Raw genomic sequence first — 22257 nt, 5'->3', positions numbered from 1 at the left:
GAGATACCCTAAGCTCAGTATTGCCTGCAAACAGACCTGACCTGTTGAGACAGAGAAATAGGCATTCAGTCCCTTTCACATCTTCACTGTTTGTTACTAAGTGTTCCAACAATGTGGCCTGGGAGATAGTGTAGTGCATAAGAGTGGACCCTCAAGCATGAGGTTCAGAGTTTGAGCCTTGGCATCACATGTGATAGAATGATGCTCTGGTTGTCTCCCTCTTTCTCATTAATTGAGTGATAATAATAATAATAATCTCTATAAACACCAAGAGGTATATCAGAATTTCCAGCCACGAGCTCTGCTCATATGACCTCTAACTAAAAAGAAGGTTGCAAATGACAGGTAAGGAACACCACCCAAGAGCAACCTTCAGCCAATTACAGGGAAGTGGCTGGACAAATACCCCCAGCTACCTCCTCCCACAGTGGCTCTCAGTGTTCTCAGCAGCAGGATCAAGTTGGTCCCCTTTTTGGGAGCTGGCTCAGTAATTCATTCTTTATTGGAGGTCTACCTCTCCCTCTCCAACTTTTCCCTCACAAATAAAATAGTCACAGTTGAATCCATGTTTCAGGGTTTACTTCTGGGGGGAACCCCATAGTATATCCCTCTGCTAAAATGCATCTCCCCCAGGTCTACAGGAGATTCTGCAGGGCAGGTGTGGGCAGTCAGGTGGAGCATCTGGACACCTGGGACTCTAGAGAGACTAGAGTCTCTCGAGTGAGTGCATACCAGCTGTCCGGGATACTGGTGGCCGGGCTTTAGTTCTGATGCTCAGCGCTAAATCCTTCATCCCTGTCACACAGTGCCTCTCCGCTAGCCCCAGAAGCCAGTGCTGCCCTACCCCTCCTCCTCCCACTAAAGAAGAGCCAGCAAGCACACAGAGTCAGCGTCAGGGGACTGGCATCCTGCCTGCTCTGCTACCAACTCACTATGGGATCTCAGGCTAATACTCAGATTTCAGGATCTCAGTTTCTTCTTCCCATAAGAAGAAAATGAAGAACAGAGTGATGCTGAGGTCCCTTCTAGCTTATTATTATTCTAAAGATGAAGGAGAGACAGTGGGGGGGGGGGCTGGGGATAAATGCCAACAAATTTTCATAGTTCCTTGGGGTAAGAAGAAAGCAAAGGACAGACTAAAAGCTATAAGGAACTCTACAAGGATAGGACCTCTCACCCCAAAATGGGTATGGGGCCTGGCAGGCACCTGGTATTTATCTGTGGGATGCACAATCGACAAGCAAGGTTACCAGCAGTGTGGGGCAGCTTTTAAGGAGGGGTGTGTGTGTAAACTTCTCAGTTGCTCTCTGCTTCATGACCCCTGCCCCCCAGCAGGAAGACAGCTGTAAACATCTGTAGCATTTCCAGCCAGCCCTAACAGTGACCTCTGGGGGCCTGGTGGTGGTGCATCTGGTTAAGCACATACATTGCCATGCTCAAGAACCTGGGTTTGAGGCCCTGTACCCCACCTGCAGGTGGGGCACTTCCTGAATGGTGAAACAAGTCTGCAGGCGTCTTCTCTCCCTCTCTATCTCCCTCTCCCCCTCTCAATTTCTCTCTGTCCTATGCAATAGTTAAAAAAAAAAGTCACCAGGAGCAGTAGATTCGTTGTGCAGGCACAGAGCCGGTGATGGCCCTGGTGGCAGTAAAGAAAAAAGAAATGACCTCTCTTTAGACACCTCCTCACACAACACAGGAAAGTCCAGCCCAGGAACGCTGCTGACACCACCAGGGTCCTTCAGTGCCCGTCACAACAAAGCTGAAACAGAAGTTTGCTTTGTACAGAGCTGAGGGACTTTATACCCAGGTACCCCCAGCATAGGAACAGAAGGAAGACTGGTAAATACCAAGTGCTTTACAAAACCAACCTGGTCTGCAGCTCTGCTCTTTCCCAGAATGCCCCTCACCAGCACAGGTCTCCTCCCTGCCTGCCAGATACCTGCTGCATGGCCCAGTCTCAGAGGAACCTCTCATCCAGGGGCTCCTTTGGGTGGTGAGTAGTATGAAAACAATCTTGAAGTGCTTAAAACACTGTAATCGGTGGGGCTGGGTGGTAGTGCACCAGGCTAAGTGCACATGGAACAAAGCACAAGGACCAGCTCAAAGATCCCAGTTTGAGCCCCCGGCTCCCCACCTGCAGAGAGGTCGCTTCATAAGCAGTGAAGCAGGTCTACAGGTATCTATCTTTCTCTCCCCTTCTATATCTTCCCCTCCTCTCTTGATTTCTCTCTGTCCTATCCAACAACAACAACAACAGCAATAACAACAATGGCAATAAAATGGAAAAAAAATAGCCTCCAGGAGCAGTGGAATCATAGTGCAGGCATCCAGCCCCAGCAATAACCCTGGAGGCAAAAAAAAAAAAAAATTGTAATTGGGGTCCTAGTGTCAACTCACTGCACACATAAAGGGGATACACTGGACTCAGCCTCTGCCTTTCCTACTCTAGCATGCCGGGAACTGTGACACTATTGGAATTTTAGGAAAAGCCTAGACAAGTGTGTCCTTGGGGGCACTGATTCTGCTCTGGGACATGGGATGGTAGAGACCGCTCCTCCCCTGCAGCACCCTGGGCCAGGGCACACTGACTTGATTCTTGGAGAGGACTGTCAGCTGTATCCACGATTCCAATGGCTCCCCACCATTTCCTTCATTGCAAGTGAGGGCTCAGGACCCCAGGGGACTGATTTCTTCTTAAGTTGTCAACATGTAAATCCTTCTCATAAGTATTTATGATGCCACTGAGTTAACATAATAAAACACTTGGTGATTATGAATGAGGCAGTGAGAGAGAGAGTCACGATTCTCCAGGATGGGGGAGGGAGGAGACATTTCAATCTTCTATATTAAACACAAAAACAGCCGCACCCCAAACTGTCTGTCTTCCTGTAGCTTAGAAGCATATGGGGGCCTGGAAGTATTTTCCAACATCGCCCTGTAGTCAGGAGAGGCTGCAGGTAAGGCCTGGGCTGGGCTAGGCCCTTCTGCAGGAGTTTCATAGAGCTGAGTCCCAGCGCCATCTCCCCACCTAGACTCTGGAGGGAGGCCATCTTGATGGTCCATAGACCCCACTGAGAGGCCCAGGTCTTCACCATGCCCTTCCTCCTATAGCCTGATGTTACGGCACAGCCAAGCTGAGCTTTGCCCAGGGAACCAGGAAGCAGGTGGCTCAGAGATTCTACACTCAGATACAAGGGGAGAAAAGGTTGAATTTCCCATTCTGGTTCTACTCCCTTAGTGGCAGCCCCTATCCTCAGGCAGGTCACCTCTGGCAGTCTGTTTCTCTATCTGTAAAACAGGATAACAGGTGTCCTGCCTGCTGGGCTACTTACTGTAAGAATTTGAAGGAGATAATGAATACAAGGGAGTGGTCCAGATATGGCGCAGTGGATAAAGCATTTGATTCTCAAGCATGAGGTCCTGAGTTCAATCCCCTGCAGTACATGTACCAGAGCGATGTCTGGTTCTTTCTTTCCTCCTATCTTTTGTGTAAATAAATAAAAATATACATTTTTAAGAAATAATTCTAAAGGTTATGAGTGCTCAAGAATGTGAACTGGGGATTGGGTGGCACGTATCACTGTGTGTAAGGATCCGGGTTTGAGTCCTTGCTCCCCACCTGCAGGGAAGAGGCTTCATGAGCAATGAAGCAGGTCTGTAGGTGTCTCTCTTTCTCTCTCCCTCTTTATCTGCCATCCCCTTTCAATTTCTCTCTGTCCTGTCAAATAAAAAAATAATAATAAAATAGAAAGAAAACAATGGGGAAAATGGCTGTTAGGAGCTGTGTATTAATAGTGCTGCCACTAAGACCCAGTGATAACCCTTGTGAAAAAAAAAAAACTGTTCTCAGTTAAAGACATTTTCCCAGGGCCTGAGGCTGCACGTTCCCTGCCACCGCTGGGGCTAGTCCCTGTCTCTGAAGTCACTCGACCTTCTAAGGTGCAGTCTCCCTGCCCTTCACCAGCAGTGTCACAGGCCCCCACTGACCTTCGTCTGGTTGGTTTCCAGCCTGCTGAGCTGTCCACAGAGGAGGTGGTGTCACGAAAGACATAGGCCAGGGCCACTCTTGGCCCTGTGGTTTTGTGCATACCTCCTGACTTCCACCCAGAAAATGGACAATGCCACAACCTCCCTGCTGTCCTGCTGTGCATTCCAAGTGGTACATGAGGGGACACAAGGTCTGAACCCTCAGCAGAGCAGAGACAGTGACTTTGGATCTATAAATGCCAGGAACTCTCATTTATATGAACCTGGATTGCTCCTGCTGGACAAACTCCTATTTCTAGGACTTGCTGGTGAGTGGGCAGAGAGGAGGTGAGAAGCCAGGAAAGGAGAGTGGGCAAGGAAGGGAGAGAGAGGGAGAGAGAGAGGGAGAAAGAGAGAGACTAGAGCCCCCCTATCACCTTGGCTCTATCACTCTCTCTTATTCTTCCTCCTCCTCTTGAGTCCTCTTTCCTTTATTTCTTTTTCTTTTCTTTTCCTTTTTTTTTTTTTTTTCCCACCAGGGTTATCACTAGTGCCTGAAGAATGACTACCATTTCCTGGAAGCCATCCCCTCCCCTCCCCTGTCCCTCCCCTGTCCCTGCCCCTCCCTTCTCCTCTCCTCTTCACCATAGTCCTGCTCAGCTCTGGCTTATAGTGGTGGTGGGGGATAGTACCAGGGACTTTGGAGCCTCAGTTTGACAGTCTTTTTGCATAACCACTATGCTATCTCCCCCACTCACTTATTTTCCTTTTTGATAGAGTGTGTTAGAGAGATACAGGGTGAAGAGAGAGAAAGAAGAGTCCTTGCACATGGCAGCTTGCATGCTCTACCAGGCGTATCACCACCACCTGGCCTCTTCCCCTTGCTTCCCCACTCCTGCCGGGAACCAGCAGCTGTCCCCCAGGGGCTGGCAGCACTGAGCAAACACCTGGTCTGTCCTGGGTGTCTCCACTTAGAAGGCGACCTCTGGAGGCTGCATCTCACCTGTTAGGGCTGTGTGGCTCCTCTGTGCTAGAGAGAAAAAGAGAGAGAGAGAGAGAGAGAGAGGGAAAGAGAGAGTGAGAGAGAGAGATGGGCTAAGGACACTCAGATTGCAATAGGAGTTAAAAGCCCTCTGGCCATCTGATGGCCTTTCTCACTTTCTCACTCTTGGGCTGCAGCACTGTGATTCCAGTGCAGGTACACACTCTGACATCCCTTCCACTGAGAGGTGGGGGTCTGTGTCCCTTTGAAATCAAGTGGGTTTTATGACTGACTTGACCAGCAGAGCATGACAGAAGTGAAGCCAGCCTTCTGCAGAGACTAAAGCCAGTTAGCTTCAGCCTTGCTCTCTTAGAACACTCCCCTACAGCACACGATGGGAAGTCCTGTTATCTGAGGCTGACACATGAGAGATGACAGTGGGTGTGAGGATGGGAAAGAGAAAGAGGGGGCCGGGTGGTGGTGCGCCTGGTTAGACGAACACATTCACACATTACAGTGTTAGCACCCAAGTTCAAGCCCTTGGCCCCCACCTGCAAGGGGAAAGCTTCACAAGCTTAACAAGCATAATGGTTATGTAAATAGGTTCTCATGCTTCAGGCTCCCAGGTCTCAAGTTCAATCCCTGACACTACCATAAGACAGAGCTGAGCAGTGCTCTGGAAAAAAAATAAAGTGAAAGGTCCAAGCTGGGGAAAATTTTACAAGCTTCACAGGCCTGCAGATGTCTCTCTTTCTCTTTCCCTCTCAATTTTTCAATGTCTCTATCCAATAATAAATAAGTAAATAAAGTATTAAAATTTTCTTAAGAAAGAAAAAGAGAGCTACCAGCTGAGTCAGTGACCAGAACCACGAAACTAATTATTTGTTATTGTTTGAAGCCACTATGTTTTAGGATCTTTATGTAGCAACAGATAGCTGGGACAGACCCAGAGCATGTTTGGGAAGGCTGGGATGCTTAGGCTCAGTGCACGTAAGGTACACGTATGACTAGTCCTGCTTTAAAATATCCTGAAGATTCTTTTTCTTACAAAATTTTTTAAAAGCATCTTTATTTATTTGTTGGATAGAGACAGCCAGAAAATAAGAAAGGGAAGACAGAGAGGGAGAGAGACAGAGAGACACCTACAGACCTGCTTCACCACTCGTGAAACTTTGCCCCTGCAGGTGGAGACAGGGGACTCGAACCCAGGTCCTCGCATATTGTAACGTGTGTGCTCAACCAGGTGTGCCACCACCCGGCCCCCTATCCTGAAGATTCTTAAGAGGTTCAGGGACAGCACAGATGATAGAAGAACAGATTTTCCATCAGTGATTTGCATCAGTGCGTAGCCACTATAATCACCAAGCGGCAGTGTTGGGGGAAATACAGACAATATAGCAAGGCCGACTGCCCTGGTCACCCTACTTACTTACACTGTCACTCTGGACGTCTAAGGGCTGTGCTAATTGGCCTGGCTGTCTCCTACGTCATTCCTGTATTTGAGTGCTTTCAGATGGAGGCTCTTCCAGGTCTTCACTAACATTGCCAGAAGTTTCTCACTGACACCCCTGTGCCTGTGAGTAGCGAACGTGAGCTGGTGTTGGCAGCTCAGCACCGCGCAGTTAAGGGATTCATTCCCACATGGCGGGAGCCAGAACTGCGAGAGGCCAGCTGAGGCAGCCCACATTTTGTTGGCTTTCAGAAATTCCTGAAGATCAGCTTCCACAAGCTCCCTGGGTCCTGTCCCACCATCCACATGGTGTTTCTTGGCTACAAAGTCTGTGGCCCTAGAAGCTGTTGACAGACTCTCATGAGAAGAAAGGGAAGACTCTGGTTGCTGACTCAGTGCTACAGGATATGGCTGGAAAGTGAAGGTCCAGCTTCCTAGGCACCTGGCATCTCAACAGTATGTACCGGAAGTTGCCCCAGTAACAGTAACAGAGCTGCCTTTTCAATCTTCGTGGAGAAGCCTCAACGGCTTGCCTACAACTCTGGTGGCCACCAGCTAAGAAAGCAGACAAGAAGCTGCCACAAATCAGAGTAGTGTGCAGAAGGCTAGGTCCTGGGAGAGGTAAGCGGCTTACCTGTTAACAAGCAGGAAGTTCGCCATGAGGCATAGCACGGAGGGCACAGTGGAGGCAACGGCTAGGTAGCTCTCGAAGTAGTTCTGCAAGCACAGAAGTGAGGAGGCCACTGAGGTCACTCAGGACAGAGGGGAAGGAAGGTCCACTGAGTGCAGAGAGCCACTTGGTGGGGCTTCATCCACTGGCTTCAGATACCTGTGAACAGTGAGGAGGTCTACCCCAAGATGGCTTAGTATCTCCAAACTAAGACCACCCATTCCACCACCCATATAGGCTGTGCTAAGTGCTGGGGGCATCGGAAAGGATAAGACATGATCCCTGCCCTTAGTGAGTACCCATCCACTTTGCCGTTCATGGCCCCATCCATTCTACCTGTCCCACCCAAGTGGGACAATGGGGCCTTGACTCAATTTATACCTCGAAAGAAAGAAAGAAAGAAAGTAAGAAAGAAAGAAAGAAAGAAAGAAAGAAAGAAAGAAAGAAAGAAAGAAACTTGCCCCAGCTGCCTTCTTAGCCCACTGAGCAATTTCAAGGTTATCCAAATAGGTTTTGTTGTGATCAAACCACAGTTTTGAAACCAAGTAAGGCCTCTTAGAAACATGCCAGGCTCCGAGGTCCCTGCAGGAAAACTTTGTTCTAACTCTGAATTTGCTGCCCCAAGAGAGAGGTCAAAGCCACTTTGGGAAGTTGTTCTTAGGCTAGTCTATATTTAAAAAAAAGAAAAAGAAAAAAAAGGACATTTTCCTAGCAGCTTAGGGGTATTCTAGACAGAGTACAAGAGGTCACAAGTAGAATGAAAGATTTCAGCTACACAAGCTATGTGGTGAAAAGTGTTTTGCAAAACTCAAGTCTACTCATCAAAGTGGGTTTTACTGTACACATATCATCCTTCTATGCACCAATCTTTAAGAAGCAACAAACCATCGGAAAAGTCTGATAACTCTTGGCTTTGTTCACCATATGTCAAATAACAAACTTAGGTTGGTAATAGTGATGGTGTCTAAGCCATGGTAAGCATTTCCACACATGGAGCACTCACTGTGTGCCAAATACAGGGGCTTACATAAATCCTTTTATTTACTCTAAAAAGAGAAAGAAAGAAAGAAAGAAAGAAAGAAAGATGTAAGGAGAGAAAGAAAGAAAGAAAGAAAGAGAGAGAGAGAAAGGAAGGAAGGAAGGAAGGAAGGGAGGAAGGGAGGGAGAGGGAAAGAAAGGAGCTGTGTTTGTTTCCTACTATGGGAAGCTCAGAAAATTGAACTTAACCAAGAAAATACTTTGAATAGAAATGTACCAAGAACAAAGAATAGTGTGTGGAAAAAGAGAAAAACAAACACCCTGCCAAAATGCAAGGGATTCTGACAACTACGGTGATCACAAGAGCCTAAGGCATGATTCCTACTGCTGCCTCTGAGAACTGAGTGTCTTGCTAGGAGTGTAAGATAAAGTGTGAAGACCTTTTTTTTTTTTTGCCTCCAGGGTTATTGCTGGGACTCAGTGTCTGCATCATGAATCCACTTCTCCTGGAGGCCATTTTTCTACCTTTTGTTGCCCTTGTTGTTGCAGCCTTATTGTGGTTATTACTGTTGTTGTTGATGTCGTTCGTTGTTGGATAGGACAGAGAGAAATGGAGCGAGGAGGGGAAGACAGAGAGAGGGAGAGAAAGATAGACACCTGCAGACCTGCTTCACCACCTGTGAAGCGACTCCCCTGCAGGTGGGGAGCTGGGGGCTCGAACCGGGATCCTTACTCTGGTCCTTGCGCTTTGCACCATGAGCTTAACCTGCTGCGCTACTGCTCGACGACACCCTGTGAAGACTTTTTAACATCTCAAAAGACAGAGATAAATAATAAATAAATAAGCCCACAAGGGATCTCAGAATACTCTGTTCCACCTGTTTTGTTTTGGGTTTTGCCAAATCAGTGGCAGAGAGTCCTAAGGGAGCCGTGGGTTGGAGGGCAGGAAAGAGTGTTGAACACTTGAAAGCAGAGAGATGAGCATGGGTTTGGGGAAAGGTTCCAGAGGAGGCGGACTCTGACTCAGACCTGGAAGCAGAGGGTCAGGCCTCTCCTTTCTAGGAGAGTCTGATTGTGATACAGAGGCCAAGATAGAAAGCCCTTACAATGGGCTCCTTCTAGGCCGAAGCACAGAGCATCTCTATGATCCCTTTTCAAACCTGCAGAGTGCTTTGTGGTCTTTGAAATCTGTACCCTGAATATAAGGTTGTGGTGGCCTTGTAATTAAAATGATAATCACAGCTAGTGTGGTCCATCAACCATGAACCTCAGAAATAGCCTTCCTCCTTTGAGGTGCCACCTCATTGTTCCTGTCCTGATGGGCTCAGCAGAGCCTGGACTGGTCTGAGGCACTCAGTCAATTACGTCTTGACACAGTGGCTGGGTCTACGTGAGGCCAGGCAGGCACTGGGCAGGAGAGGTGGCGAAAAGGCCTGGGAATGAGGCGGCCACATATCCCAGCCCCCAGAGAGGCTCCCTGCCTTCAGGGGCTGCTCATTCGGTGGCAAGTGCATGGATGGCTTGGGATCACGTGGGATGTCCAATCTGTCTTTGTCATTTCAGGCAGGCTCAGGGTCTCCAATTGTTTCAAGCATGGGACTTTTCTAGGTAATTGAGTGTTCAGGTTTGTTGGTGTTTAAACAAAAAAGGGTCCTTTCTGTGTTGGAATGTTTTTCTAGTACTGACAACGGGAGATGGCTCTGATTCCCTGTCTCTGAACTGAGTCCATTTCTCTGCTTCACAAAGAACACACTGGGAGGTAGAATGAACTTGACGCCAGGCCATCTTTCACTGGCACAGGCTGAGGGCTGCAGATGCTGATGTAAATTGACTCGGCACATCTCACGGAGCTTTTTTTTTTTTTTCACAAACATAATTTCTGATCCAAATAAGCAATGCTGTTTACTTATTTGCTTTTTTTTTTTTTTTTTGATTGTGCATAAAGTTCTACTAAAATGAGGTATGGCGGGCAGGGCAGTCTCAAGCCCCCCTGTTTTGTGTGGTTCCCTCTGCTGAGTGTGAACAGGACCTGTGGTTTACTTCTAACCAGAGGAATACAGCAAAGATGTCAGGGGTATCTGATTATGCCCATGTGATAAGGAACTGTTACCTGGGATGGAAGCATCTACCTTGCTGGATACTATTTTTCCCTCTATAGTTTGGAGAAGGCAAAGGCCACACTGGGAAACTCCAAGTGGCAAGATATGCTGGTGGCCTTTAGTTGCTTAAGGCAGTTTCTGACCAATACTCAGCAGGAAACGAATGCCTTCAGCCCCACCAACTCAAGGCACTGAATTCTATCAACAACCTAGGTTGGTGAGCCTGGAAAGGATCCTTCTCCATTTGAGCCTCACTGAGACTGTACCCCTGTATGACCTACTACTGTGCTGTGAGACCCTGCGCCCAGGACCCAGTTAAGCCGTGCCAGGATTCCTGGCCTCTAGTCACCACGAAATAACAATGCACATTGTTTCAGACCATTAAGCTTATATTGTTTTTGCACAGTGATAGATTCCTAATTAATGTTGATTTCAGCTGAATTCTTACTAAGTAGTGTTGTTTTTTTTCTGAATATTGTAGCCTTCTTGTTATTTAAAAATGAAGACAGGGGCAGGTGACTTTTTCATTCAATTTTCTGTCAGATATGAAGTCCAGAGGGAGCAAAGGTCATGCTTGCTGACCACAGCATTCCTCTTAGTCTTTCCTCACCTGAGTGTTTTCTCAAGTTAGAATTATTTTGGCAAATGGCATGCACTGATTTGAGGGAACTCACTTAATTCATGTGCCAACCCAGATCTTTTTATTTTATTTATTAATTATTTATTTTGCTTCCAGGGTCATCGCTGGGGCTCCGTGACAGCACTATAAATCCACTGCTCCTGACGGCTGTTTTTCCCCTTTTTTTCCCCATTTTTTCTTTTTTAATTCAATAGGACAGAGTGAAATTGAGGGAGTGGGGGGAGACTGAGAGGGAGAGAGAAAGGCAAACATCTGCAGACCTGCTTCTTCATTTGTAAAGCATCCTTACTACAGGTGGGGAGCAGGGGCTTGAACCCAGACCCTTGCATACAGTACTATGTGTGCTTAACAGGGTGTGCCACTGCCCAGCCAACCTATATCTGCTTGCCACGCCTGCCCCTCAGATCACTCACATTGGCCCCAGGACCCCAGAGCTCTTACTACCAAAGGAGAAGCCACCTTCCTGGGGTGTCTGCTGACAGGCTTCAACCAACGAGAGAGGGTAGGTAACCTGCTTGCCTTTCCCCTCCTCCATTGACTTCTGCAATGGGTGACTGTGGTTCCTCTGGAGATGACCCATGTGTCTAGTAGCCAGCTGGATTTGGGTGCAAAGCTGCGGCCAGCCCAGAAACACCACAGCTCCCATCCCCTCCCCACTTCCCTTTTTCTCTGTTCTTGCTTCCTTAGGACTACACTGCCTGATAAAGTGTTCACACATAAAACACTCCTTTCTAAGAAATGTCTTAGATTCAGTTCTTTCCAAACATTTTCGGTGAAATTATCTTGAAGTGATTTATTTTTATAAGCGAGCAAGAGAGAATTCAGAGCAGTGCTCAGCTCTGGGATACGTGATGCCAGGAACTCGACTCAGGGTCTCCGCCATGTAAGTCCTTTGCTCTACCACTGAGCTATTTCCTTGGCCCCTACACCCAACTCTTGATTATATGCTTCGCGAATGTGTGGCTAACATTTCCTTCCTGAGTTCATCTCATTTATTTCCAAGGAAAGTACGGGCTACCTTCTCTTATTTTAACTCAAGAAAACACAAAGTCCTCTAAGTACCACATCAAACATACTGAAATTTAAATAGTAATAGTATTTGGGTGAAACCCCCCCCCCCCCCAACAAATCTACAGCCTCTACCCATAAGGCATTTTCCTGTAATGGAAGGCTTTGGTGTAACTCACACCAGTGTTGGTTTCCACTACCTGGTAATTGAGGGCTTCCTGAAAAGGCTCGGTGTCATCTACCTCACTGGGTACCCTGCAGCACAGCTGCTGAGCGTGGCTTCTGTCTTCAGCTGAGCTCAGCACCCCAGGGGCCATAAAGGAAAGAAGACCATCAGGGTGATGACACTGGCCCTCCATCTATGACCTTAGAGACGGCTTTGTACAACTCTGGGATGAAGTCCTGTAGACTGTAATGCCAAGGGGATCTCTCAAAGTGTGCAGCGTGGCAGCCCGGCCTATGCAGCTTGCTGAAAACCTGGCCTGATGTGACTACAGGAGGGAGACTGTGTATGTTCCAGCATGAAGACAAGGCTGAAGATGGGTGGACACAGCAGGAGAAGGCAGTTTGGAATGATAAGGCTTCCCCAAGCAGGTTTTTCAGCTCAGGAAGTAGGATTTCAGGCAAAAAACCTAGATGGGGGGGGGGGGTGTCCCCAAGGGCCTCAGTCTGCTGGGTGTGGTGCTGTCCATCCAGAGCAGCGCCTCTTCCTTCTTGACCTTCCCCTGAGCTTACTGCAGATATGGCAAGCCTCTATGTGGCTGGCACCAGGCCGGTGGCTTGGTGTATCAAACAGAAAGCTCAGGGTACCCGCTGCCCTCAAGTGCAGTTGGGTGCGATCCTATGGCAATAGTACAAAGAATACAGGGGCAAGGGGAGTCGGGCTGTAGCGCAGCGGGTTAAGCGCAGGTGGCGCAAAGCACAAGGACCGGCATAAGGATCCCGGCTCGAACCCCGGCTCCCCACCTGCAGGGGAGTCGCTTCACAGGCGGTGAAGCAGGTCTGCAGGTGTCTATCTTTCTCTCCCCCTCTCTGTCTTCCCCTCCTCTCTCCGTTTCTCTCTGTCCTATCCAACAACGACGACAACAACAATAATAACTACAACAATAAAACAACAAGGGCAACAAAAGGGAATAAATAAATAAAATAAAATATAAAAAAAAAAATTATAAAAAAAAAAGAATACAGGGACAGGGAGAGGCAGGACTGAGGGATTCCCATATGGCATGAAAGATTGAAGGGGGCCAGATCTTAGGAGCTGGGGATACCGGTGGGGGGAAGAGACATTCCAAGAGGAAGGGATGGCATGTGCTTTGTTACTTAGGACTCCAACCCAAGCCCATTTGTTGGTATCCACCCTGAAGCTTTCCTTGGTGGCAACAGGACTGTGATGAGCTGAGAGCAACACCGCATTGTATTGTTCAAAAGAGAAATGGGGCAGTTACAGCTAAGGCCCACTGCTCTCCTCAAGGTGCTAAAGAGAAAGGTTCTCAGTCACCATTCTGAACTCAACAGGCCCAGCTCTGAGGAACAGACGAAAATTTCTGCTCCTTGGCTATCTCATTTAATTTCCTTCCCTCTCTTCTCTCCTTTGCACTCGACAATTAATCTGCAGCTTAAGAAAGGCTGAGCACTTGGTCCCTGGCAGTAAGAGCATCAAAGGTTATCCTTGGTGCCAATCAGGTCACCCACACAGGGAAATGAAAGCCCCAGAGAGTAACAGCTCACAGACATCTGCACACAACTGCTTACAGTGGCCTGCAGAGACGCAACCTACAAGCACAAGTCCAAACTGGAATTGTCCCATTTTATAGATGAGCAGCCCGAGGCTAACAGTCGCTCATGCTAGGCAGTGCTGGTGGCAGGACCTACCAATGAAGGGCAGGGTTGGGGGAATCGGGTAGATATTTAGCATCATTCCACAGAGTCACTCTAGCTGAAGCTACCTGCCTCATACAAGCCCAAACACTCACGATCAAGCTATGTCAACAGGTGGCCCCTCCTGTGACAGGGACCAGCTCTCAGGTCCTGAAGTTCCCTTGGATTGAGCCTTCCCTCTCCCTGGCCCTTGCTCAAGACAGCAAATGACAGGGTTAACTATCTCTTCTCCTGAAAATACCACTGCCTCTCCCCTGAGCATCCCCATTGGGCTATGGATCTGAGTAGTGTTAAGGGGGCCATAGGGGGTGGACAGGGTGAAAATACTTAAGAGAAAAAAAAAAAACAGATTCAGAGAAAAAAACCCTCACTTCTGCCATTCACCCAAAATGGATGGACTCAGTTTGCAGATAAGCACAAACCATGTTAAAAAGAACATTAGAGTTGGGAAGCACCAGGCAAGCTTCCAGCTTCTCTCCTGGCCGTGCAAACCCCAACAAAACCCTCTGGGTAGACAGGGGTGCGGTTGGGAGCCCAGACTGTGGCTGGACCCTGTCACAAGGCTGCCAGGTGCTAGCAGCTCCTGGAAGGCAGGTGGGAGCAGAGGAGTACTTCCTGCCTGCACACAGGCCCTGGACTCACCTGTGATGGAGAGGAGACTCACTGTCATCTGTTGTATACTCTGGCCCAGTTTGTAAGCACTGGGGTAGGGGATAGATGGCCTTCAAACACAAGTTAAACCTCAGCAGAGCCAGCTGGCCAGATGTGAGGCCCATTTTATAATGGGGAACATTTCCTCTCCCCCGCAAAGCTGAGAGGCTCCGTGCTAAGCATCTCTTCTGGAAGAATTTAATTCTGGGCTCAGGGTCCAGGTAAAGAGGTTTCTTCGGGCAGGGAGGTCCTGAAATAAGCCTGTTTATCTCTGGCAGGCTCCAGTTAAGCTCCCTCTCCCCCTGAATGTCATTTGGGCACTTTGAAATAAGTGCGGCAAATTAGTCACGAGCTGCGGCGGACCAACTCAGTGCCTGGATGTCCAATGGCTTCTCCAGGCAGCTCTTTGTAGCCCCCCCCCCCCCCCCCCCCCCCGAGCTCGGCAGCAGAGGCAGCTGGACGCCTGTGAGGTGAGAAAAAGCGATTCAAGCCTGGGGGGTGGCAGCTCGAGGCAGCAAAGCGTTACTTGGATCACAGGGGCATGAAATTAGCAGCAGCGAGCAGGTTGGAGCCAAGAACAGTTCACCGTTGCAAACTTGCCACCTTCGGGTAACTGAGTTCTGTGGCCTGGAATGTGGCAGGGGGAGGAGAGTCATTCCTAGGTGAGGCAGGAAGTGAGCAGAGGGCAGGTTTCCCCCAAAGGGTACACCTGGAGTTCTGTTTGTGTGTTACAAGATGTCTTGTGTTTGGGGCTCCAACCCAATAATGCTAACAGGTATGTGGCCAGGGGCACAGATAGGCTGGAGGGACAGGGAGAAGGGCAGCTCTAGGGGCCAGACCCACCTAGGTGAGATGGAGTGGCCAGGGACCCAAGGGCAGGAGAATCAGACAAAAGTGTGGCCCCAAGATGCTAGCCAGACAGCCCCAGTCACTAAGGATGGGCTCCATCAGACCAGACCTGTGATGCTGCTCTAACAGCCGCCCTCTGATGCTTGGCCTCTCAACTCATATCTGGCTCCCTGGGGCCACTCCAGGTTTGGTTCTTTAATAAATGGTGGGCCCCAGCCCACCATCCATTTCCACACCGCCTCTGGAGTCTCAGCCTGATGACAGGCAAAGTTCCTAAGGTTTTCTGGAGCAAGCTCCCTTAACCGCCTCTCTGTGTGAAGCCTTTTCTCCGAAGGCTCAGCCTCTTGCTCAAGCCTTAGTCTTCTGGAGACCTGAGCATGAATTCTACTTTTACTTGCCTGAATTTCCACTCTCCTTCACTGGCTATGGGGCTCACTCAGGCCCTTTTGACCTAAGGAAAGAAACCTCCTTGACTTAACTGCCTCTAGTCACCACCTCCTCTGTCACTCTAAACTCCTTGAAAATTGCAGTCTGTGCCCACACAAATACCTTCCTCTGTCTGACATTGCCCTGGAAGAAGGCCTTCTTCATAGGGGTCTCCATGCAGTCCTCCCAGACTCAAAGCTTCATCTCGGCCTCATGCCCCTGATGCCATAAGCTACTTCATCTACAGGGTTGAACAATATCCACCCACTCCGTCTCTGTCTACCCAGACTCTCAGAATGTGGCCACAATGGGTAACAGGGTCTGTAGGTGTAATTGGTTAAGATATTAAAATGTGGCCAGAATGGGTTACCAGGAGCTTTGCACCCAATAGTAGGCAATCTTTTTTTTTTTTTTTTTTTTTTTTTTGCCTCCAAGGGTTATTGCTGGGGCTTGGTGCCTGCACCATGAATCCACTGCTCCTGGAGGTCATTTTTTCCCTTTTGTTACCCTGGTTGTTTTACCATTGTTGTGTTTATTATTATCACTGTTATTGATATCATTGTAGTTGAATAGGACAGAGAGAAATGGAGAGAGGAGGGGAAGACAGAGAGGGCTGATACACCTTTCTCTGCTGGAGTCCAGGACTTGCCATGCACGAGGTCCTATGTTCCATTTCCTGCACCCCATATGCCAGAGTGATGTTCTGTTTCTCTCTGCCTCTCTCTCTAGGTAAATCTTTAAAAATACTAAAGTAAACATAAAATCATTATATTTATAAATGGAGGTGGGTGTAGACTCGGTGGGGTTGGCGGGGGGTGTTTTTTGCTGGCTCCCAGGCTGCACACTTCCTTACTGTTCTTTATACTTTGGCCCCCTACACTGATTATAGTGGTACCTGCTTTGTTTAATTGCTCCCTGTAACATGTATCACTGTCTGATATATTATCTGTTTATTTGTTAATGCATTTCCCAACTGGCTCCTTGACCAGACTGCCATTCCTATGAAAGTGGAGACTTGTATCAAATCTTCCATGACTAGAATATTTATTGAACTCAATATAAAGATGTGCAGAATGATGAATTCATCTTACCAGGATTTGTGAAGGGCCTGTTATGTGTTGGTTCTGAACTAGAGGCCAGAGAGAGGGGACAGGCAGACCCTCGTCCCAAGATTCTACACCTTGGTCGTACAGTCAGGGCTCTGTCATATCACTGTGTGATCAGTATTGTGCCTGGCACACTCAGATTCCTGCAGAGTAGCTTCTCAGCTCAGTCAGTGCACACCCTATTACTCAAGTACATCGAGCCTGAAACTTAGGGGTTGCCTTCTATTTGCCTCCATTTTTCTACTTCCTCATTTCGCTCATCAGCAAATCCTGTCACTTCTGCCTCCAGGATTTCTCATGCCCTCCCAGGCCTCCCCTTCATGGCCTTTGCCCTAGCCTCAGTCTCACTGGCAACTACCCCCAATGTGTCCCTCTGATGGATTCACAGTGGAGCCTCAAAAAGTGATTTCTTAAAGATACAACACAGAGATGTCCTCCACTGTGGTAGGAGGGCTTACAAGCTCTATAACACTGTGAGACTTTGGGCAAGTACCTTACCTCTCTGAGGTCAGTTTCCTCATCTGCAGCCTAAGTATTCTCCAGAGAGGCACACTTACCCTTCTGTATGCCCACATCAGTCTGATCTTCCAGTAACTTGAACACATTACCTCAGACCTACCTTGCAGGCTGTTTCCTCTGCTTAGCACATCGTTCCCTTCTCCCCTCACACAGCTTGTCTTTGGGTCTCTGTCAGCACCCCCTTGAAGAGTTCATCTCTAGATACCTTGATCAGCATCAGTCTCCCCATGGGCTCGTTTCTTCTCCTCCCCCTCCTGCTCCTCCTCCTCCTCCTTCTCTTCCTCCTCCTCCTCCTCCTTTGGTATAACAGAGATAAATTGAGAGGGGAAGGGACAGAGACACCTGTAATATTTGCTTCACTTCTTGTGTAGCTTGCTCCCTGCAAATAGGGAGCAGGGGCTAAAACCTGGGTCCTTGAGTATGGTAATGTGTGTTCTTAAGCTGGTGCACCACAGCCCAGCCCACCATGGACTCTATGTTAACCCCTTATTTGGTTTTTCTCTCTCTCTTTCTTTTCTTTTCTTTCTTTCTTTCTCTTTTTGTCATATTTATCATAACTTGCAGCCTTTTAAAAAATTTTGCTCTCTTCACTCACTTTCCTTGCTCCCTCACGAAGCATATCGAGCCTCAAGCTCATGCTGGATACAAGGCTCTCAAACTGTATTTACTGGGTAGATGAATGAGTTCTAGAAAGTCAACTGCCTTTAACCTGTGTTGAATGATGAATGACTAAGTAGATGTATAACCACCTGTTTCTCTTCCTCCCTTTCTCTCCCCACTTCTGCTGAGTGACCTCTCTGTCTCTATCACCTATTTCTCTTCCTCCCTTTCTCTAGCCACTTCTGCTGGGTGACTATTCTGTTCCTAGTACTGAGCCTATCTTTTTGCCACTTAAAAGTCTTCCATTATTCCCTAGATACTTCTGAAAGAAACGTCCCTCATTATCTGAGACCATCTCTCAGACTTCCTCTGTCACCTCCATCATGTAACCACACCGGAGCCCCTGAGGTGTCATGACAAAGTGCAGAAAGACAGAGAACAGTGCACTGAGAGGCAGAGAGAAGCAGAACATCACTCCAGCATATGGGGTGCAGGAAATGGAACACAGGATCTCGTGCATGGCAAGTCCTGGACTCTAGCAGAGAAGGTGTATCAGCCCGATCTAGTTTCTTAAATAAGGAAATAGAGCCCCAAGTCACCCAGCAAACTGAAAGTCAGAAACAGAAGCCAGCTTTCTTTCTTTCTTTCTTTCTTTCTTTTTTTTATTTATTCCCTTTTGTTGCCCTTATCTCTTTCTCTCTCTCTCTCTTTTTAACCAGAGCACTGCCCAGCTCTGGCTTATGGTGGTGCAGGGGATTGAACCTGGGACTTTGGAGCCTCAGGCATGAGAGTCTGTTTGTAAAACCATTATGCTGTCTACCCCTGCCCATGAAGCCAGTTTTCTTGTTGGAAAGCTGAAACTGCTAAATCTTTCTACCACACAGAGTGAACAAGGGAACTACAAATATGATTTCCTTCATCCCTTCCATGACCCTCCCACTCCCCAGTCCCCCATCCAACTTTTGCCAGAGACCATAATGAAGGCAACTGGCCTCTTTGATTTTCATCCTTTTTATTCCCCCTGTGTACTCTTAGGATAATTCCACAGGTATGAGTGGCTCAGAGGCCAGCAAGACAGCTTACCTGGAGAGTGTGCTTGCTTTGCTATGTGCCCAGCCCAAGTTTGAGCCCACTCTCTCACTCATTTTTCTTGCTCCCTCACTAGGGCACAGAGCATATCAAGCCTCAAGCACATGCTGGATACGTACAAGGCTCTCAAACTGTATTTACTGGGTAGGTGAATGAGCTCTAGAAAGTCAGCTGCCTTGCCTGCAATGTTCCCAGTTGTGACCAGGAGGTATATGCTCAGACCAATAGGGACTTAGAGGTTACACAGGCTCTGGTGAAATATATATGGGCCTTAGAGCAGGTGCATGGAGGTAAATAGTTAATTTTAGCCACATTTTTTTTTTTTTAAGAACCAGAGCTACTCCCTGCCCTAACCTAACTTTCTAGCACCTTTTCTCTACTCTGACAGCATTCTCTCAGACAATATTCTTATTCAACCTCAGGATAGCTACCAAACTCAAGCAAAAACAACCCAGGGACATGTTGTGTGGCCCCAAAAACATGCCTAAAATGGTTTTCCTAACTTTCTTCTACCCTAAAATCCCTAATCTCATCTGCTCTAATCCTACTTTTTGGTTCCTGCTCATTAACCATTTTGTCTCAACTAAGGCCATGCCACCTTCCAGACACTATGACTCCATCCTGACTTCTTTGGGCAGATGACCTCACCAGTGTCCTGGATCCTCACAATTCCAGAGCTCTAGTCCACTAGGGAAAGATAGAAACAGGCTGGGGGTATGGGTCGACCTGTCAACACCCATGCTCAGTGGAGAAGCAATTACAAAAGCCAGAACCTACCTTCTGCTCCCCCAAAACAACCTTGATTCATACTCCCAGCAGGGGAGAAGTGATAGGATGATAAGAGGGCTCTGAACTCCAGCTCCATCAGCACCCAGAGAGAGAGGAGGAAAAGGAGAGGGACATATGGAAGTAGTTATGTTGTCATGAGTGCCTTGGAGGGGAAGAGAAGATTGAATCAGATAAAGAAGGGGCAACTATGTATAAATGTAGACAGATGGTTGTAGAGATGAAGGTTGGTTGGCCCATGTCTACAATCTTGGAGGAACTGTGGTAGATTTCAGTAGGGAGACTGAAGATTCAGAACTCTGGTAGTGGGGAATGGTGTGGATTCAAACCCCTGTTGAATGTAATTTCTGTAATATAAAAATAAATAAATAAATAAAAGTCAACTGCCTTTAACCTGTATTGAGTGATGAATGACTAAGTAAATATATAACCACTGCTACTGAAGGAAGCATCAGTGTGTTGAGATCTTTCTCCTTTTCTGTAGCTCTGTCTCTTCCTATCTGAAAAAATAAGTTGGCCTGGAGCAGTAAAACCCTAATGACAACAACAAAAGAATATTGGCTCAGAAATTGAAGGAAAAAAAGATTAGAGAAGCACAAAATCTTGTGAGTCCACATATGGAGGGTGCTGAGTTGGGGAGCAGTTATGCTGAATCTTGGGTCAGTCAGTCCTTCCTCTTCTGCAGAATGACTATGTGGCCAGGGCAGGAGGAAGAAGGCCTTCCAAGAAAACTCCCCAACTTCCCACAGAGTCCTCGCCTGTGGAGGACAGCTTCTGCAGCCCAGGAAGCCAACACACATATGGAAGGAGACAAGGACCTGTGGCATGTGGATACAGAGGAGGTGGTCGGGGTCACTGCAGCCTTGCTCCTGGGAGAAACCTGGGAGGGCCACCAGAAACAGGGAGTCATGGGCAAAAGCCAGCAGCACTTCTTCGTGTGACCTGAGGCTGCTTCTTTTTGGAGGTCCACGTGGGCAAAAGTCACAGGTGTCAAGTACACTTACACACACACACACACACACACACACACACACACACACACACACACACACGCAGGTCTTCCTTGCTCCCTAGGCTCCCAGAAGATGTTCCACATAATGGAGGTACCCGGGAAAGACTTCAATTCAGTTCTGCTCTCTGGTTACTCGATGATCAATCACTTTAAAGAGACACTTGAGCACTTTAGCCCCAGACCATGTTCTAATTTGTCCAGGAAACCACCTCTGGATTCTAAAGACAGGAGGGCAGGAAGAAATAAAATCGAAGGCAGAAGGGGAAGCGATCGATAGCCCTGGAGAACCAGGGAGTGAGGCATGGGTGGGCAGAGGGAGCAGGGAGCACCAGGGGAGGGGAGGAGAAAGAGTATTTAAGAAGCTGAGGTCACCAGAGGCAGGCCTGACAGCATTTCAAGTCGGGCTTTTCTCTCTCTTTGCAAAACACAGCAAGAGCTAAAAACAGAAGAAAGAGCCATCACACGTATATTTATTGGGGATGGCATGTGCTAGCTGGGTCTGCAGTTAGAATCAGAGGGTGGACAAGAGAATGTAAAACTCATGCTCAGTGCTTTCTTTTTTTCTTTTTTTCAAATGGTTTGGAACAGCTATATGTGCTAGGACAAGCTGCTGGCCAACTGGGAGGTGTGTTTGTGGAGAGGGAGCTTTCTGTTCTCTCTGCCTGCCAGTTGCTCACCTACACCTAGAGCAAGAAGCCTGGAGTCCCATTCCATCCTGCCTTACCTGGATGGTTGCCACCAACCACTCTTCTGGGGTGACTGGGCTTAGTGAAATCTCGCCTTAAGTGCTTGGGAGAGTGGGAGAGGGTGGTTTACTCACTTAGTGTTATTCTTTGGAATTCTGCTTTTAAACACTGGTTAGCTAGTAGCTTGGTTGGAAATTATACGGTGACTTGAGTACTGGACTTTCAGGCATAGAGTCTGGAGACGGATCTCAAGTATCACACACGCCAAAGTGAGGCTCTGGTTTTTTTGGTTTTTTCCCCCTGTCCTTTATAAATAAATAACCTGGCTAGCTATCTGGAGTCTATTTACCTTTTTCATCTGGAGATGGATGGTTCGCAGAGGCAGCATGAACCTTCCTCATCCAAAAAGGTGTGTGTCTAATGAAACAGCACATCACGGGGAGACCTCTGCTCAACTGGCCATGTCAGGAACACCTGACTACAGAGACCAAGCCCACCCTGTGGAGATGGCACCAGCAGGATGCAGTCCTGGAATCTGAGTATTTGGTGGGTGCCCCTGAGCTGCAGCTCCCACTCATGTCTTCATAGCTGTGTGGCACCAGAAAGTTAGTTAATGCTTCCCTTTCTCTCCTCTGTAGAATAAGGGCATCACCTGTCCTCATGGATGGACGTCACTCGAGACAACAGGTAGAACAGGCCTTTTCAAATTACAGGTTGTAATCCATTAAAGGTCACAAACTCGACTAATGGGTCACAGCCAGAAATTTATTTCTCCTCAGTTTTCTCGCCTATTCCTAAAGAAACTCTACAGTGTGCTTTGCTGGGCACCCTCTCCACTGTGCACTAGCACCCATGCCCTTGG

The 22257-nt window shown here is 47.9% G+C and overlaps 1 protein-coding gene across 4 annotated transcripts in view; it reads right to left on the bottom strand.

Annotated features, from left to right (window-relative positions):
* The window catches only part of SLC29A3 (solute carrier family 29 member 3), a 55402-nt gene that overhangs the window by 19840 nt on the left and 13305 nt on the right, over window positions 1-22257 (bottom strand). Inside the window, exons 2-3 of one of the 4 annotated variants that reach the window (XM_060201312.1) lie at window positions 17428-17479; window positions 7033-7115 (exon numbers count right to left, since the gene is read on the bottom strand). The exons of 2 other annotated variants lie outside the window; for them this stretch is intronic. In XM_060201312.1, coding sequence (XP_060057295.1) covers window positions 7033-7115; window positions 17428-17479 — 135 coding nt within the window. The remainder of the gene's footprint in view (window positions 1-7032; window positions 7116-17427; window positions 17480-22257) is intronic. One more of the 4 variants, XM_016195327.2, reaches the window with a different exon arrangement.

Source organism: Erinaceus europaeus, chromosome 1 (assembly GCF_950295315.1).
Source record: "Erinaceus europaeus chromosome 1, mEriEur2.1, whole genome shotgun sequence".
Taxonomy (NCBI): Eukaryota; Metazoa; Chordata; class Mammalia; order Eulipotyphla; family Erinaceidae; genus Erinaceus; species Erinaceus europaeus.
Note: the sequence above shows the minus strand (reverse complement) of the source record. Positions and strands in the feature narration are given on the sequence as shown.